The 17,464-nt window shown below is 39.9% G+C and overlaps 1 protein-coding gene across 1 annotated transcript in view; it reads right to left on the reverse strand.

Moving 5' to 3' along the window:
* Positions 1–17,464, reverse strand: part of STK26 (serine/threonine kinase 26) — a 48,924-nt gene that overhangs the window by 2,865 nt on the left and 28,595 nt on the right. Inside the window, exons 4-10 of the mRNA XM_054695556.1 lie at positions 10,810–10,866; positions 4,764–4,872; positions 4,520–4,677; positions 3,516–3,701; positions 2,268–2,416; positions 1,136–1,229; positions 44–106 (exon numbers count right to left, since the gene is read on the reverse strand). Of these exons, the coding sequence (XP_054551531.1) occupies positions 44–106; positions 1,136–1,229; positions 2,268–2,416; positions 3,516–3,701; positions 4,520–4,677; positions 4,764–4,872; positions 10,810–10,866 (816 nt within the window). The remainder of the gene's footprint in view (positions 1–43; positions 107–1,135; positions 1,230–2,267; positions 2,417–3,515; positions 3,702–4,519; positions 4,678–4,763; positions 4,873–10,809; positions 10,867–17,464) is intronic.

Genomic DNA, 17,464 nt, shown 5'->3' on the forward strand with positions numbered 1-17,464 from the left:
ACTCCTAAAAACAGATAGCCAAAGCTAATGAACCTGCACTTACTTCTGCAAATGCAGGTGTAATAATCATAGATAAACAGCTCAGGGTTTGCACAAGATCTTGCTCCTTTGAACAAAAAAAAATATAGATTAGACACATGCGGTTAAAACAATCATGTATTTCTTAGTTATTCCATAACAAATATGCACTGATTGTAATACTCGCCAAGAAAGATCCAATAGGGCCTCCCCGGTGGCGCAGCGGTTGAGCACTGGGTTGCGAAGCTGCCCGCTGCCTCTGCAGCGCCGGTTCGATCCCCGGCTGCTCCCCGGCCACCAGAGGAGGGTCCCACATGGCGCGCAGACCTCTCCTGCCGCCCGCTGCTCCCCTCAGCAGTGTGCTTCGGTCCTTCTGCCTGCTCTGCTCCCCGCTCTGGCTCTGGTGAATTCTCTCACCCTCCCGCGCTTCTGACTGTACCCAGTGCTTGTATAAATCAATTAATCAATCAACCTTGTATAAATAAATAAATAAATCTTTAAAAAAAAAAAAAAAAAAGAAAGATCCAATAGGGGCCTCCCTGGTGGCGCAAGAGGTTAAGACGCAACCTATGAAGCTGTCCGCAGCCTCTGCAGCACCAGTTCGATCCCCAGCCAGCCAGGGAGCAAACCACATGGCGCAGTCGCTCGCTGCTCCCCTCAGCAGAGTACTTTGGTCAATCTGCCTGTTCTGCTCCCCACTCTGTCTCTGGTGAATCCTCTCACCCCACCCCAGTACCTCTGACCTGTACCCCAGCTCTTGTATGCATAAATAAATCTTTTTTTAAAAAAAGAAAAAAGACCCAATAGAAGACAAGTCTGCATGCTTTCCCACCCACCATCTAATCCTGCCTTCTAGGATTACCATAGATTTCCATGACCCCACTGGGTTTATTCATCTCTTGGTAACTCATTTAAAAACATATCAACGGCCACTTAAATGATTTCTGTGACTTTTTCCTAATAAGCTCACAACTAATGGCAATTGAAGCAGACTATGGCAGTGAAGTTGACAGCCATTTCTGGGTAGGTATTAAATTCGAACAATCTTGGCCACTACAATTTCAGTACAGACTTTGACAAGGCCTTTCAAGAGGAAATGACCACCCCGTGTACATACTGCCCCGTTCTGTAGTTTCTTTGGATCAGGCTTCTTCCGCACAGTAGTAAAGCTCCATTCGGGATGAGTATTATTTTCCCTGCTGGTGGATTCCCTAAGGAGATTGCCAAAGGTATTTCTATAAGTTCCAAGAGAATTCAGCTTGGTAAAAGTAACAAATTAGTGCAGTCAGACTCTGAAGATGGAATTGTCCCAAGGTATAAAAAATAATAATACAAAAAAGTCTTCGATCTCAGTTTCCGGTATATACGACATTTTACTAAAGAGTACCAGTGGTCCTTAACTCTAAGTATGCGTCAGAATCACATGTGGCAGCCTCTTTCCATATATAAAGGCTTCCCTCCTCCACTGAATAGACCAGAACATCCTGTAGTGACTGGTGATTTTTTTTACGTCTCCATGAGCGGTTCTCCTGGGCTACTAAGGCCAGCAACCAGTGGAACAGGGCATAAAAACAAATTTTTTTTTAATTCCTTTCAAAGGTTGGACAATTTCTCATTAATATAGAACACTGAGACTGTTAGAACTTTGGTGTTGCCTTTGTGCCAATTCAGCCAGTGGAGGAGTCAATTGTGATGTCATTTGCAGATGTTCCTAGCCTAAATGAAGTTATAGATCTGGAGGCAAAACGGCAATCAATGTAAATGCTGCAGTTAAAAAAAAAATGCCACTTTTTTAGGGGCCACAAATCATATGTAACTGAATATTTAAATGCACCCATCTGGTCACAGCTTGGTACATAATAAAGGATGGGAGAGGCCTGGAGGTTGGGTCTCAATAGGGGTTTGCAGGTTGCCACCAAAATATGAGGACCATAGGTCCTTGTCACTTTGGGCAAATGGATATAACACCTTTAATCAAATCTTGTTCCAAAGCTTTGTAATATGCTCAAGTATCCACTAGGGGTTAGACCAAGACCACTTTAAACTAGAGCAAGTCACTTCTAAGAAAAACATGTTTCCACATTCATTGTCCTCTACAGATTGTCATTTTAAAAGATTTTCAGTCTTTTAAAGTGAAACCTTAGAATTAGGTTACATTTTGTGCTAGGGAAACCATCCTGGAATACAGCTAAAAGATATGCAATATTACAATGGCTACATACATAAAAAATGACATGATTGGTACATACGAATCAGAGCCTTCTGAATCAGATTCCTCATCACTGTGTCCTTCAGCCTTCCACCTCTTAAATCGATCTATCAGTTCAGTCAGATAAGAAGTCTTCTTTGAATTTTTTACAATGAATTTGTGTTTCAGAAGTTCTTTAGCTGTAGGGCGCTAAGGATAAAGGGAAAGATGCATGAAGACTTCTAGGCTTCTGATGATTACAAGGGGTGTAAGAAATCACTTCAATCATTAGGCTGAAAAGTGCGAAAGAATGTAGACTTGAGAACAACTACAGTGCTGCAGGACAACAGCTCTTTCAAATGGCTCGAGGCAATCTAATTCAATTCACTGCTTTGATACCAATTTGGTAAAGCCACATGGGCAAAAGGTGGCCAAACTATCAGCAAACAGAAAGGCAGGGCTTTCTCAAGAACATAGAAACACTTGGCGGGATTTAGAAAATAAAGTAAAAATTTGGAAACGTTTCAATGTAGTTTTATATATTCTTTTATTACATTTACTGTAGATTTAAATAACATGAAAACTAGCAAGGCTGTAACTATCATTATGTACACACATCGTATGTTCCCCAGATTAATTCCTTCTTCATCAAATGTCAGTTCATATTGCATCTAAATACCAGTACCAGGAACTGTGGAGATTTGTCCCCTAGCATTTGATAATTTTATCAGAACAGTCATTATCAATTTAAAAATTGTTACAGCAAACAGACTATTCTGTATTTCTAATCTTTACAAGTCACTGGGCAGCTTTATTTTAAAAACAGTAAAACAATTGTAATCAAATTTGCCAAGAAAATGAGTGGGACTCACTAGACTTCAGGAAAAGCAACAGCTTCATACTGGCACTTCCAAGCATTACATTAAAAACTAGTGAAACAAACAGGACTGTGTAAAAAATAAAAACACAGTTGAGTATTTCACTGTGTATGTTACACATATACATTAATAATGATATCCTATCAAATGAACTTTATTTCTCAAGCTTTTTTCCCCCTGAAACAGAAAATGATCAATTAAAATAAGGAACTAGCTAGGGACCATGAAAAAGAGACGGTACAAGGGAAGAAGAACTAAGTATTTTGTTAAGAAATGATCACAACTAGGAATAGAGAAGAAAGAACCAGTTTCCTCGACAGATAATAGAAAATTTTCATGTGCGTTGTATTCCCGTGTAGAAAAAAAACACATTTGCTCTATGGAGATCTGATAATAGAAAACAGGTAGTAACAATAGCAATATATACTCACAAATGATGGATCTTTGTTCAGGCAAGCATCAATAAACTCCTTAAAGGACTTAGTAAAATCTCCGACAAGAGTTGGAGGGTTGTTTTTTGGAATAAGAAACAGAACTCTCATTGGATGCATATCGGAGTTAGGAGGCTCTCCTTTGGCTAGTTCAATAGCAGTAATTCCTAAGGACCAAATATCAGCCTAAGGTAAGAAAAAAAAAAGCATTACTTTGAAGTTCCATTTGTACATAATGCCACAAAACAGCCCGTGAAATAGAATGCTCATAGAGTATTAAAGTGTCTCAAGAAAAGTGATGCTGATGATTTTATTTAATTTGTGGATTTAGGAAAAAAATCAGATTCCCTACATTGTGCCAGGTACCATGTTCTAGGCACTCAGGATTCAGGTGGTGAGTAAACCAGACAAAAATCCTGGCTCTCAAGGGGTGATAAAAGACAGCTAAATAAATAAATAATAGGATGCCATATGGTTCTATGAAAAAAATAATAAAGCAAGGTGAGGGAATAAAGAATGATGGGGTCAAGAGGCTGCAAATTTGCACAGAGTGGCAAGGGAAGACTCCTGTGTGGGTAATATTCAAGCAGAGATGTGACTGAGAGGAAGGTTATTCCAGACAGAGGGAAGGACAAGCACAAAGGTCTGAGGCCAGGGGGCACTTGCTGTTTTCGGAACAGCAATGAGATTACTGTGACTAAAGCAGAGAGACTGTGGAGGAAGGTGACAGGACATGACGCTGGAGAGGCAGATGAGAGCCAAGCCATGGACAGCTTTGTATGTGACAGCACGGACTTTGGATTCGATTCCAAGTGGCACGGAAGACCACGGGAGGGAACAGAGTCCAAATATTACCAGTATCAAGAGAACTTATGATTTAGCAACAATTACTCTAGCTTTAAAAATAATTTTGAGGGAAGCCAACATTGAGACATTATTAAAGCGGGTATTATGCTATATAGAACTTATTGAAAACAAAACTATTTGCATAAGTAGCACTTTACTTTTGAGTCATAAGCTGACTGTTGGATAACTTCAGGAGCCATCCAGAAAGGTGTTCCCACAAAGGTGTTCCTTTTAATTTGTGTATCTGTCAGCTGGCCAGCAACTCCAAAGTCAGCCAGTTTGACATCTCCTTGTTCCGAGAGCAAGACGTTGGCAGCTAAGAGAAAGAAACAAATAAAGGAAATAACTCAGTTTTCTCAGAATGCATCTGTTTTCTTAGGATAGTATTAGACTTTTGTATACCTTTTATGTCTCGGTGAATTTTCTTTTCTGAATGCAGATAATCCAGACCTTTCAAAATTTCCTTTAGCATGGTGGCTATCTGGATCTCATCAAACGGACCAGCTCGCAGCTGAGGGGGCAAAATACATACATCTAAGATAGCTTGGAACAATCAAGTTCAAATGTGGTATTATCTTTAAAATATGGGAGTGACTTAGATAGATGAAGCAATTTTCTTTATTTAACTAACATTTAAATAAATGAGGAAAAAATGAAGAGGTGCATAAAAATTAAGTAAAAGGGATGAAAAGGTTTGGAAGTGATTAGCTTTGATCTTGAAAGATAACACACTGTTGCCTACGTATTAGCTCCATATCCTGAGGTTTAAATATTTACATCAGGGATTTCACAAGTATGCTTAAATAATGATAGAACTAGTTTTCTTTTCTTGAGGTAGAAAAAAAGAAATCGATCATTAAACTTTGGCATTTGTTGTTGAGAAGCTATTAAATATTTACACTGAAGAGTTACAGATCAGTCGGTCCATAAGGTTTCCACAGTAACCCAATTTGATCACATCATATAAATCAGCTCTAGCACAATTCTTAGCATTTATGTGATTCAATGACATTGTAAAACACACAGCCTTTTTGAGACTCAAATTAAAAATTTTGCCCGAAATATAATAATTAAACCATTCAGGCTTTCATTGTAAAAAAAAAAAAAAAAGATCAAATCACAGAGGGATAAGGTTTTTCAAATAAATGTAACACATTTCCCTTTCTTTCCCCATCCCTGTACCAAAGCCAACAGTTCCAACTGGAATACAAGGAAAGCAATGATTAAGTTTCTGGAGAACTTGTAATGGAATATCTGAAAATCTCTCTTTAAAATAAATGGTTATTTTAAAATTCTGGTACCTCATAAAGCACAAACAGTGAACTGTACAATATTATTACAGGAAAGGGTGGGAATCTGAAGTCAGAGCGGCGGCAGGGTTCTGTTTGCTGGAAGGAGGGAAGCGGTGGCGAAAATCAAACATTGCCCACTCTGCCTCACACTGGGAGGGATTCACAGCTCTTTGGCACCTTGTGGATTTCATCTTTCATGAATGCCATATTTATTCTGAATAAAGGGCACTTTCATGTTGAAATTTAACAGCTTAAAATAGAACCTTTGCTTCGGTCTCACCATTTAATATTAACCGTGGTCTAGGTATAGAGTATACTCCAGGGATGTCACTAGTTCAATAGGTGCCTTTCCTCAGTAACATTATCTATTTACTTTCAAATCTATCAATTTCCACCCCGAAAGTTTCTATTTAAACAGTAATGATTGAAGTCGTTCTAAAAGGCAAAAATGGCCTATTATTTTCTTGATTACAGGCAGTAAAATTCTGAGGTACTAGCAAATAACTGAAAGATAGACATTATACTATGTATGATTAGTACTTAGTTTTACTGACTTGATCATAAAATGTTGACAATTGGCCGAAGAAGGTGTACTCTCAATGACTTAATTGGGCAAGAAAAGGGGTGCTAGCGACTATTCTGAAGCATTTCTAGATATGACACTGCTAAGCCAGTGTTCTCCTAGTACTGAATTTTTTTTTTTTTTTTTTTTGGTGGGACCCTTGCCGGTGGCCAGGGATCAAACTGGCGCTGCAGAGGCTACGGGCAGCCTCGCAACCCAGCGCTCAACTGCTGAGCCACCAGGGGAGGCCCCTCTTTGTACTGATTTTTTAAATGTAAGTAAAAACAACCGAAAAAGGGCTCTTTGCAGCCTATTAGCTTGTCTGGTGTATTTATGTTCAGTTTAAAATTCACAAAAGTCAAATCTCAATGAACTGGGTGCTGGAGGAAATAGGAGGGCCAACTCTGTGGCAGCAAATGGGAGCAGGGTGGCAGGATAGCTGGGGGTCTCCATTTCCTTATTTGACAGAAAACTGTCCCAAACTGCAAAGTAAAAATATTTCCTTAGACATGCTGACAATGATTAGAAAGGGAGAAAAATGGGAATTGGAAAGAGAAGGAAGGTAAAATTGATGGAACACAGATCGTTTGTATTTCCAATGCAATCTCTGGAGGGATACTGCCAATATCTTGGTCCACTGTCCTTGGAATACGTAATTAAACTTCTCTCCGAAGTTTAATTGAACACCTCACCATGCCTATAATAGCGAGCACCCCGGCTCCGGGTGGTGTACTGGTCTTGGGTAATTTGCCTCTGTTGTTAACTAAAGACATATGCAAGAGGGACACTCGCTCTTTCAAAGACTGTGCACTGGGGGCTGGGGGATTTTCGTTGCTTTGACTTCTGGTTGGTCCCATAAGGCGGCATGTTTTGCTGTGGCTTCTCCTACAATCAGCAGATCATTTACAACTTTTCCCTTGGTGCTCATGTTTTATTCTGCTCACCTTATTGTGTGTTGTTGTAAGTCCCTGTTATCGCTTTAGGAAAGAAGTGAGGAACAATAAATTCACTAAGCTAATGTGCAGTAAGCTCAAAGTGTATCCACATACAACTAATTTTTTTCAAGAATGGGGGGGGGGATCCTGAGAGACACAAAATATAATGTAAAGCAAGTTACATGTCATCAACATATCCCATTAGTCCGGTGCCACTTTCATAACCACTCTGCTCAGCATTCTTGTTTTCACTGGTCTTTGTAGCAAAGTCCCCCTTGAAGCTTAGTCTGTTCTTTCACTCCCCAAATGACAGCATTCACTTGTAAGAACTATACACAAAGAAGAAATAGCACATTTTCTCATCATTTGCTCTCCTTACCAAGTCCAGTTTAATGAGGTATATAATTAAATCAAAACAGTATTGAATTTTAGAGCTTAAAAAAAACAAAACAAGAGAGATTACTAATCTAATTTTTCTTTAACATTTGAGGAAGTTAAGGCACAGGGATTATATGGCGTGCCCAATATTAGCCAGTTAGTCAATGGCAGAACCAGGGCTAGGATCCAGGTCTCTTTATTTTTAGCCCTAGGAGTGCTAACAACATTTTAAGTTTGTTGAATTTATAGTCATTGTTATTTGTTTTATTGGCTAGAGATAAGAATAGCAGAATGACATCAAGACCTCAAAATCATTTCATTGAGAGATTCCTAATTTTGCCCACTCTGTCTCACACTAGGAGGGATTTCCTGTCCAAAGTACTGGTAGGAGATATAGATAGTATTAGTTATGTTTCAGGGCAGGGCTGGGGGTACCCCGGGACCCCAGAACCTTCCTGCTTTAAATGGGTTCTGCCATCTACCACATCAAGACAAAACATACTCTAGTGCATAAGACTTTCAATGGAAAATAACTTTAATACAATCAGTGTGCTATAGAGAGAGGAGAAAGTGAAAGAACGTAGTTTCCAAATCAAGCACCCAAAGTTACCCATCTCTTCATAGGTAAGGGCCCAGCCAAAAAGGATTGGCCCAAAGCAGGACTGCTGAGGCCCAAAAGCTTTCCACAAGTCTAAGGCACATTCTGGTGCGGACCCACAGGAAAGGGGCAGAAGGGGCCAGGTAAGATTGGTACAAAAGGAGCAAAATCAAAATATAAGTCAAGATAAGGGCTGCCACTGCCAGCCTCCCCACGGGTCTCTAACCACATTTCTGTCTCTTTAGTGTCTCCTTCCATGTCCCCTACGTCCCTGGCACAAGTCCAGGGCCGAGAAGCAAGTGCAATTTCTTCACATGTCTCCCTGCTCCATATGCCTCCTCCAGGTCTTCCTCTTCATCTCTTTCCTTCCTTCTTCCAGTCTTCTTTTCTATATTCTCCTCCCTACTCAGCTCCACCCTTCCCTAGGGTGGGGCAGGGAACCTGGAACCTCCCCTTTCCCTGGGGAGCACCCTGTTAGTTAGGCTGGGGCGGTGTTTAATGTTTACCATTGCTATCAGTGATCCTGATAAAAGCAGTAGACTAGCTATGGCAGTGCCTACAAAACAGGGGGACCAGCTAAGGTAAATTTGTGATACCTTTGGAAAGGCTTCCTACTATTTAAAAGTGGAAGGAGAACTGTGAGGCAATTGTGTGGTTTCTTGGGGAGCTAATGAGCAACTCTTGTATAATAAAACTATGTGACGAGACAATAGAAATGAGATCATTTAACTTTAAGAGAATATGATGTGACTCCATACTCATGAAGGTCATTATACCAAACAACACCAGTTGTATTCTCTCACTTTCAGAGGAAAGAAAGAAAAAATGAACACAAGCTTTAGGATATAAAAATTAGACTTGAAACAAGGAAGGATTACCTAACTTAGCAAGTGATTAAACTGTGATAAATTTCTAGAATGAGATAAGGAGTTTAATTACCATTTCTTTAGAATAGTTGAAGTAGGGCCCTGTCTAAAAGAAAAGAAATTCTACTATAGTCATTTCTGTTCATAGGATTATTTGAAAATTTGGAGTCATTGGTAGTCAAGATTAAAGACTTTTAAAAAAATTTCATCACTTTCACTTAGGAAAACTCATTTCCACTTAAAGAAAAAGAATTAAAATATTACTCAGTGACCCTAACCATCAAAACACTTTATTTATTTATTTATTTTAAAGAAAGATCTGGGGTTTTTTTATAATTTTATTTTTTTTTAAAGATTTATTTATTTATACAAGCACTGGGTACAGTCAGAAGCGCGGGAGGGTGAGAGAACTCACCAGAGCCAGAGGGGAGACCAGAGCAGGCAGACTGACAAAGTACACTGCTGAGGGGAGCAGTGGGCGGCAGGAGAGGTCTGCGCGCCATGTGCGACCCTCGCCCGGCAGCCAGGGATCGAACCAGCGCTGCAGAGGTTGCAGGCAGCTAAGCAACCCAGCGCTCAACCGCTGTGCCACCAGGGAAGCCCCACTTTCTTTTTAGAAGCAGAAATTTCTTATTTCAAAAGCAGAAATATGCTAATAAAGTATAAGTCAATAGTATCAAAGAAGTAAGAAAGCTTAGAGATAATTGAAGGCAACTTTGTTGCTTCAGAGCCCATCCAAATCTTCCAAATCTACCAATTCATGGGTCTGCCTGACAGTGCCAGGTTCAGCTAAGAATAGAGAAGGTCCTGCAGTCTCATATGCCACAGTCAGCCCAGGGTCCCGTGACCACAGCAAGCTGCCTCTAGTGATGCACATTGAACTGTAAATACAATGTTGTATTAGTAAAGAGTTTAAAGGGGAGGGAAACATCATTGATAGTATCATACTAAAAGGAAAAACAAGCCGTGTTTCTCAAAGGCATATTTGGGCATAGAGACATCTTCAAAAGGTGGACATTTCCTTGCACACGGGAGGGTTCTAGCACCCTTATCCTGCGCATGAGAATAGCACTTCTAAGTCATATGATAACCAAAAATGCCATCACATTTCCAAGTTCCTTACAGATGCTAGAGACAACTGGGTCTATAGGCCCACTTGATTAGAACTCCAGAAACACTTTTAGTGACAGGTATTATTTCATTTTTTAAAGACTTAATTTTATTTATTTATGCATACAAAAACTGGGGTAGAGGCCAGAGATGTGTGGGAGGGTGAGAGGATTCACCAGAGACAAAGTGGAGAACAGAACAGGCAGACTGACTGAAATACACTGCTGAGGAGAGCAGCGGGCGAGACAGGAGAGGTCTGCTGTGCCCTGTGAGTCAGCTCCCTGGCCAGGGATCAAACTCAGGCCACAGTGGCTGCTGATAGCTTGACAGTGCTGAGAGTTTAACACCTGCACCACCAGGGAGGTCCCTAGATATTATTTTAATCTAAGAAACACAGTCTTTTCAGGGAGAAGCTTGTAGTTAAACTTTAAATTGACAATGACCATCATCCACCCATTCCTAATTTGGGAGGCTTTGTTTTACTAAGCTTTTTGCATTTCTTGTTTGTTCTCAGAACAGCAGCAACATATTCCACCCTGGAATACAGCTGAATCTAAATGAGGGTAGTGGTCCTGAGGAAAGAGTTTAATCTGAACATATTAACTAAAGTAGCCACTTAGTTCACCCAAAAGTCATTCCTTCCTCCAGTTAAAAGAAAAAAGTTACAGTATGGATGTATGTGTGTATAATTATATAAAAATACTTACAAGGTCCAGTGCTGAGCCGCCACCCAAGTATTCCATTATTATCCATAATTTCGAACCCTATAAAAGCCATGAAACAATTGAATAATTACAAACTCAAGTCAAATAACACAGCGACATAAATGTTCAGCCTAACATATTCATTCACTGGTTCTAAAATACAGGTTTCAAACTGATTGCTTGGAATGCAGAATATATTTTTCCATGGAACATTAAAATGAAAGTAAAGTTCAGAATCTTCACCCGCCCCCACACTTCTTTAGCCTGTGGTATTGCTAAAAAAATGACAACTTATCATTTGTGATTCTTGGACTCTTAGTGACTTTCATCCAACCAAGAAAAAAAAAAATAAGCCAGAACTTTAAATGACCCTGTTGACGAATGATACTGAAAGGAAGATGTACATTCAAGGGTGAAGAGGCCAATAGACACTTGTGCAAACTTCAAATGTGACTTCTGGATTTTCCTGGGTGACTCTAGACTATGAGGACACAGGACATTTTACCTTATTTCCATTTTTGGCATTTGTTTTAATGTTCTTAACATCTTTTATGAGCCATGATTAATGGGTATTTCTGGTTTACACATTAATCCTATACTTTTGGTATAGATCTAACAAGAATATTGTTTTTCTTCCCTCTAAAGTAAATGGGTAAGAGGCAAGAAGTGTGTAGCTTGAAGAGCATAGATTACTTCAGCTAGAATTAATTTGACTGAGAGCTGTACAAGAAGAAATGGTGCTCCTGGGGGCCAGGTACATGGAAAAGAATTCCAGAACAGTTGCATGCATGTACATGTATACACACACACACACACACACACACACACACACACACACACAATTCTATCTGATAAAAATTGAAACAAACCATTAAATCTTTTTTTTTTCAGCTATTGCTTGAAATGCCAAGGATACCCCCTCTCTGTACCAATTCTTGAGTGGTATTCTCTGAATTTTTGTGTGACCACAACTTGACTAGACATGGAATGGCTGGTTTTACTGGACTGCCATGGAGACAAGTTGTGAATGGGTTGTGTTTCAAAAGTCCATTTTTAAGTAAGAAGTTTGGAGTTTTGAAAGCAAGCATTTCCCCAAAAATAATATCTAGGTTCCTGGGATTGTCCCCCCAAAAGACAATTTAATGCAAAGATATCTGTAGCGTAACACAAAAAGAATCAGAGAAGCGAACTACTATTTTTACCATGTTTCTAGGCAAAGCAATGCTGCCAGGGAAAAAATAGGTTCAGTGCTGTGCTGCAACTTGGGGAGCCAGGAACACATTTCTCACCTTTCTAGCACCCGATGTGGGAGGACAATTGATTCTCAAGCTACTGCTGGTAGCCCTCGCAGCTACATCCCTGGAAGTACTCAGGAGCTCCATTCACAATTTCCAAATCTCCATGACCCTGGGGCTTTATCAAGACAGAAAATGGACTCCAGAACATGCTGGTGAGTTCCTGGGGGACAGTGTAATGTGGGGAATAACATATGCCATAGGGTTACGGACAAGAGGCCTCAGGTCAATTAAGATGAAAGGGTTCCTATTTTTTTTTTTTTGATACTGACACTAGTAGGGTGTATGAAAGAGAGGACAGTGTCGGCCCTCTGAGGTCCTCCCATCTCGACAGCCACTCTCTCCCACCCCAGCAGGTCAGCTTGACCTGGAGAAAGAAAGAGCTATGAGGATTTGACATGGCAGTGTCTACAGTAGGACAGAGGAAATAAGTGCCTACAATAAAGGGGAGGGAGAGGCATCCAGCAGTGGAGAGCGGAACCTTGTTTTTATGTATAGAAATTAGGCACCGAGACCCTGAGCACTAGGAACTGGTGGGCTTTCCTTCAAGAGAAGAGAGAGCATTTTTCACCATGTGGTAGTGTAACTGGGTGGTCCCCAGGAAAGGGGGAGGTTCCAGGTTTCCTGCCCCACCCAACGGAGGGTGGAGCTGAGCAGGGAGAGAAGAGGCTGCAGGGGAGACTGAGGAAGGAAGGAAGCAGGATGGAGCCAGAAGGAGACCTGGAGGAGGCGCATGGAGCCGAGAGACACGTGAAGAAACTGCGCTTGTCTTTTGGTCATGGACTGGGTGACACAGATGTGGGTGAGACCCGTGGGGAGGTGACAATAGCGGCTTTTATCTTGATTTTGATTTTGCTCTTTTCCTACTGGGCCTGTCTGGTTGTTTCTGACCCTTTTCTGTGGGTCCCCACTGGAAGATGCTTTAGACCTGTGGCAGGCTTTGGGGCCTTGCTCTGGGCCAATCCCATTTGGATGGACTTTTACCCACGAGGGGACGGGTAACTTTGGGTGCTTGATTTAGAAATTATATTCTTTGCCTTTCCTGTATTGTTTCCTAATTGTATTAAAATTCCTTCCCAATAAAGTCTCATATGTTTTGTGTTGATGCAGTGGATGGCAGAACCCATTTAGAATAGGCAGGTTTGCAGGGTTTGGGCTGCCCCTCTCCCTGCCCTGTAACAGTAGGGCCCGAGAGGGTTTCCTTTTGACACCAGTTTGATTCTGGTAAGTACCATATGCCACTTTATGAACTCAGACTTCAGCCCATTAAGGTGACATTTAGAAGAAAAATATCTGAGAAAACACGTTTATCAATCTGGCAATTCTACATGAATAGAATAGAATCATGTTTTCCAATTTAAAAATGATGTTTTTTTTTTTTTTGGGCAGCAGGCACCAACTCAAAACCGAAACTTAACAAGTGTCCTTCACTGCTAAATATTCATAGAAAGCTTGAAATATTATTAAAGTCATGACTAAGTAACTTCCAGGTCTGAAAACAAGGTTTCCTTCCTCCTAGCAAGTGAGCTGTTCCAATGAACGAGGTCTCTTCTGAGACAGGTAGGGAACCAGCTGCCTGCGAGCTTTTCTGGTGACTTCCTTCTGATCGCCACTTCTGGAGGCAGGCCTCACAGGAGAGGGTCATAGGCAGGCAGGCAGGCACGGGGGCTGCCAGGCAGGCATGGGGACGGAAGCAAGGCCTGCGTGGGCACAGGGAGCAGAGGCAAGGTGGTGGGGCTCCTCCTTGCTCAAGGAAGCTTAATCCACAGAAGCTCTTCTTACCAGTTCCTTGTCCCCAGTGGGTCTAAATGAAAACACTGATCACAAACAAAAAAACAAAACTCTAGACAAAATGTTTATATCCTTTTGGGGGGCTAGAATTTCTACCTTTGATTTCTTATAAAAGATGTTTGGGTTAGAGAATGCAAATAAGTCTGTTTGGTTTGCTTTTAAATAATTTAAAAGGCTAAGATGGTATCTATATAATGGTTTACAATTCCAGAGAGCCCGGTGACCGTAAGCCATAACCATATATCCGGCCCATTTAAGCATAGGAAGTCCCTGAAGGAAAAACACTTCTCCAGTTATAAAATGATCCACGCATTTGAACAATGGGTTGGGGGAGTAAGTTTAAAGTCCTACATCCACATGGGTGGTCAGTTAGGGGTTAGGAAATGGTTTGTGTTCCAAAATTCAGGCAACATAAAGACTAAGTACTCCAGAGTGGTACTATTTACTGGGAGGACTTGGAGCCTGCTAGTGCCTGACAGATCTACCCTGTCACTCTGCGAGGTCTTTGAACCCCACTGTTTACCGCTAACGAAGCCACTTACTCAAAGAGGGGATAAATACTTACTGTGGACCTTGGAAATTTATTTGTTCAAAGGAAAAAAAAATATTTAAAATGCCCATTATATGCGTTTGAGAGGTCAGTATTATACTATATATCAAGCAAATGTTGAATTAAGTCTAAGAGCCAATCATAACACTGACCATATAAACCAGCATGTAAAAATGAAAAAAGCGAGCCAAGAAAGGACAAATGTTGTGTTGTTCTCCTTCTTTGAGGACAGAGTAGTGACGCTCACTGAGACAGAAAGTAGTATGGTGTTGACCAAGGACTTGATGAGGAGGGGTGGGGTAGCTAGTTTACTGTGTGCAGAGTGTCAGCTGAGGAAAATGTAAAGGTTCTGGAGATGGTGCTGGCGATGGTGACACAACAGAGCGAATGAACTGTACACTAAAAATAGTTAAAAAGGCAAATTTTATGGTGTGTATTTTACCACAATAAAAAAACAAGCAGATGTATAGAATTGCAAAGGACAGTTTGTCTTACAAAGAATATGGTCGGATAATTTATCACCTCTGAATTATTTTCTTACACTCTATAATGACTTGTTATATCCTACTCTCACCTCCCAACCCCCACCAAATTCACACTCAGGATCCAGTTCAATTGCTACTCCCCAGTTTTAGGCCTATTGCTCTTGATACTAGTCATAGATAAGAGGGTAAAACAAGGCAAGTTAGATATGCCTATCTGGGGCTACAGAAAGAGGCTGGAGCTAGAAATGTGAATTTAAAGGTTGTAACAAAGTGGAGGAGACTGACCAGGGCAAATATGAGAGACCTACAAACAGGTAGCATCCAAAACAATGAATGCCTGCTGAACTGAATCTAACTTGGGACTTCTTAGAGGTGTTTTCTTGGAAGTTTAAAGCTATGTTTACTTTCAGAAAAAAAGACTACAAAATTTTCCCTCTTTCATTTCCTTACAGTTTTATAAGAAAAGCCCAAGAAAAGTTTTTAAAAATTAAAGAATATTTCAGAAACTTTCATCATACGCTGGAAGGAATCACACACAAGCCTCAGGGAAAAGAATGAAAAGGCCACAAAACTGTAAGACTCTATTCTGGAATGCTCTGGAATATTGTATTTGAATTATTCAACTCTTTGGGGGGGGGGGGATACACATCAGTAGAGGTGGTAGGTGGAGGGCGACATTTTTCCTTAACAAAAACCAGAAATCTAAAGGCAATTTTCAGCAGCAAACAAAGGCATGTTTTAAATTCTATTCAATGCCCGAGTGAGCTTCAGTTTAAGATTTACATCAAACTAGAAAAATATTTAAAGATTATAAAAGATTCTTCCAATATTATGAAATCTAAAGGGAAGGGCTTGCTTATTTTAGCACTCTTCATAAAGAGTATCTTTGTCTGTCAAGAAAATCAGCAGTGGACTAAAATGAAAGGAAAACACTGTGGTCACACTGATGTGTTTGTCTGGCTTTTACTCTTGTTTTTAAAAATGAAGTTGTACAGTGAGCTGAGTCTAAATGAATACCTAGTGAATTTTTGCATGTCTCAAGGAAATCACTACAACTGCAAACAGCTACAGAGAGCATGTAATTTTCTCTCAAATGCAATCACTTTTCCTCCAGATTACAGTGAGGTCTTGCTTATGTATGATATTCTGGGTAAGGACAACCTGAGTAAAACCCATTCCAATGTTACTCAATTAACTTGACTTACAAAATCCCCCATGTCTCCTGAAATGGAAGGATGGGCCACAATAAGAACATAAGTCGATGGATAATGCAGTTCCCTGATGGTATGGCCATGAATTGCACTGACTGCATTAAATAGAACCTTGTCATATTTGATGTGATTTCAGGTTTTTTTAGAAAAGCAAATCCACAAAATCATACTGTTTTAATATAAATGGAAAACAAACAAGTTGGTAAATTTAAGATAGTAATTTAAATAAATGTTAAGGTTATAAAATATTTCCTTTGTCTATATGTGTACATCTGTATAGAAAAATACACTCACATTTATTTACTTTAATGTAAGTAGATTCAGGATAAAAATAATAGCAGCCAGCTGTGAATTTCTATGATTTTATCATAAAGCAACATGCTTTTCAGGGTAGTTTTTCACATAGCCTTTAATTAATAATGCAAAAGGAGACAGAAATAATTCAGTTTAATCCTCTAGGAAGACATCTAATTTTCTATCACTGGCTAGTCTAAGAACAGTCTACAATCAAGATTTGGACAAAACAATTAGTTAAATTTGTTTAAAGATAAAGTATTTCTTGCATAACTGGTACATTTATACTACATGGGAATTTTTTAAATTTAAAAGATTGGAAATAAATAATATAAACAGAGCTACAATTCATTTTCTACAACAGTTCTAAATGTGAATAAATTAGGGCTATAAGCAACCAATAAAATAGTCAATACCAGGCCAGTAGCCATTTTCAATCCAATATAGAACAGCCCATTTGAAATAGGGTTTATTTAATATTTTAAGTCAGTTGCCAAAAATAGCTTATCTGCTACAGGTGTCTAAAAATAGCAAGAGTTCAAGTTTGCTCCAGAGTGGGTCTGGAATTACCAGGATACAATACAGAAAGAGTAAACCAGAATGAGCAAACAACAAAAACAAGCACACACACACACACACAAACACACCCAACACCATCACCACCACCACCACCACCAACATATTCCGAAGGCACTGCAGACTATGAAGCCTCCTATGGAAATTAGGAGGAGGACCTGAAACTGAGGAACCTCTCGTAGAATTCCTAAACACGAATCTGACCCACTAAATAGGCTTTTAAGGAAAGAATAAGACACAAAAAATATGTCACATAGAATCAAAAAATTATGTATACAGTAAAATAAAGTCATGGCTAACAGAAGCACACTGGATAAAAATTACCAGTAGTATCACCTTTTCTTGGAACAACATTCTCCCCTCCAAAGTGGACAGAGGTGACTACATTTTATTTGTGTCCCTCTGTAACTTGGGACTGTGAGCTAGTTAATGATAAGAGTGAGTTGTTCCTTTTTA

The sequence above is a fragment of the Talpa occidentalis genome, unplaced genomic scaffold, assembly GCF_014898055.3.
Source record: "Talpa occidentalis isolate TD23 unplaced genomic scaffold, MPIMG_talOcc4v2.1 talOcc4.15, whole genome shotgun sequence".
NCBI classification, from domain to species: domain Eukaryota; kingdom Metazoa; phylum Chordata; class Mammalia; order Eulipotyphla; family Talpidae; genus Talpa; species Talpa occidentalis.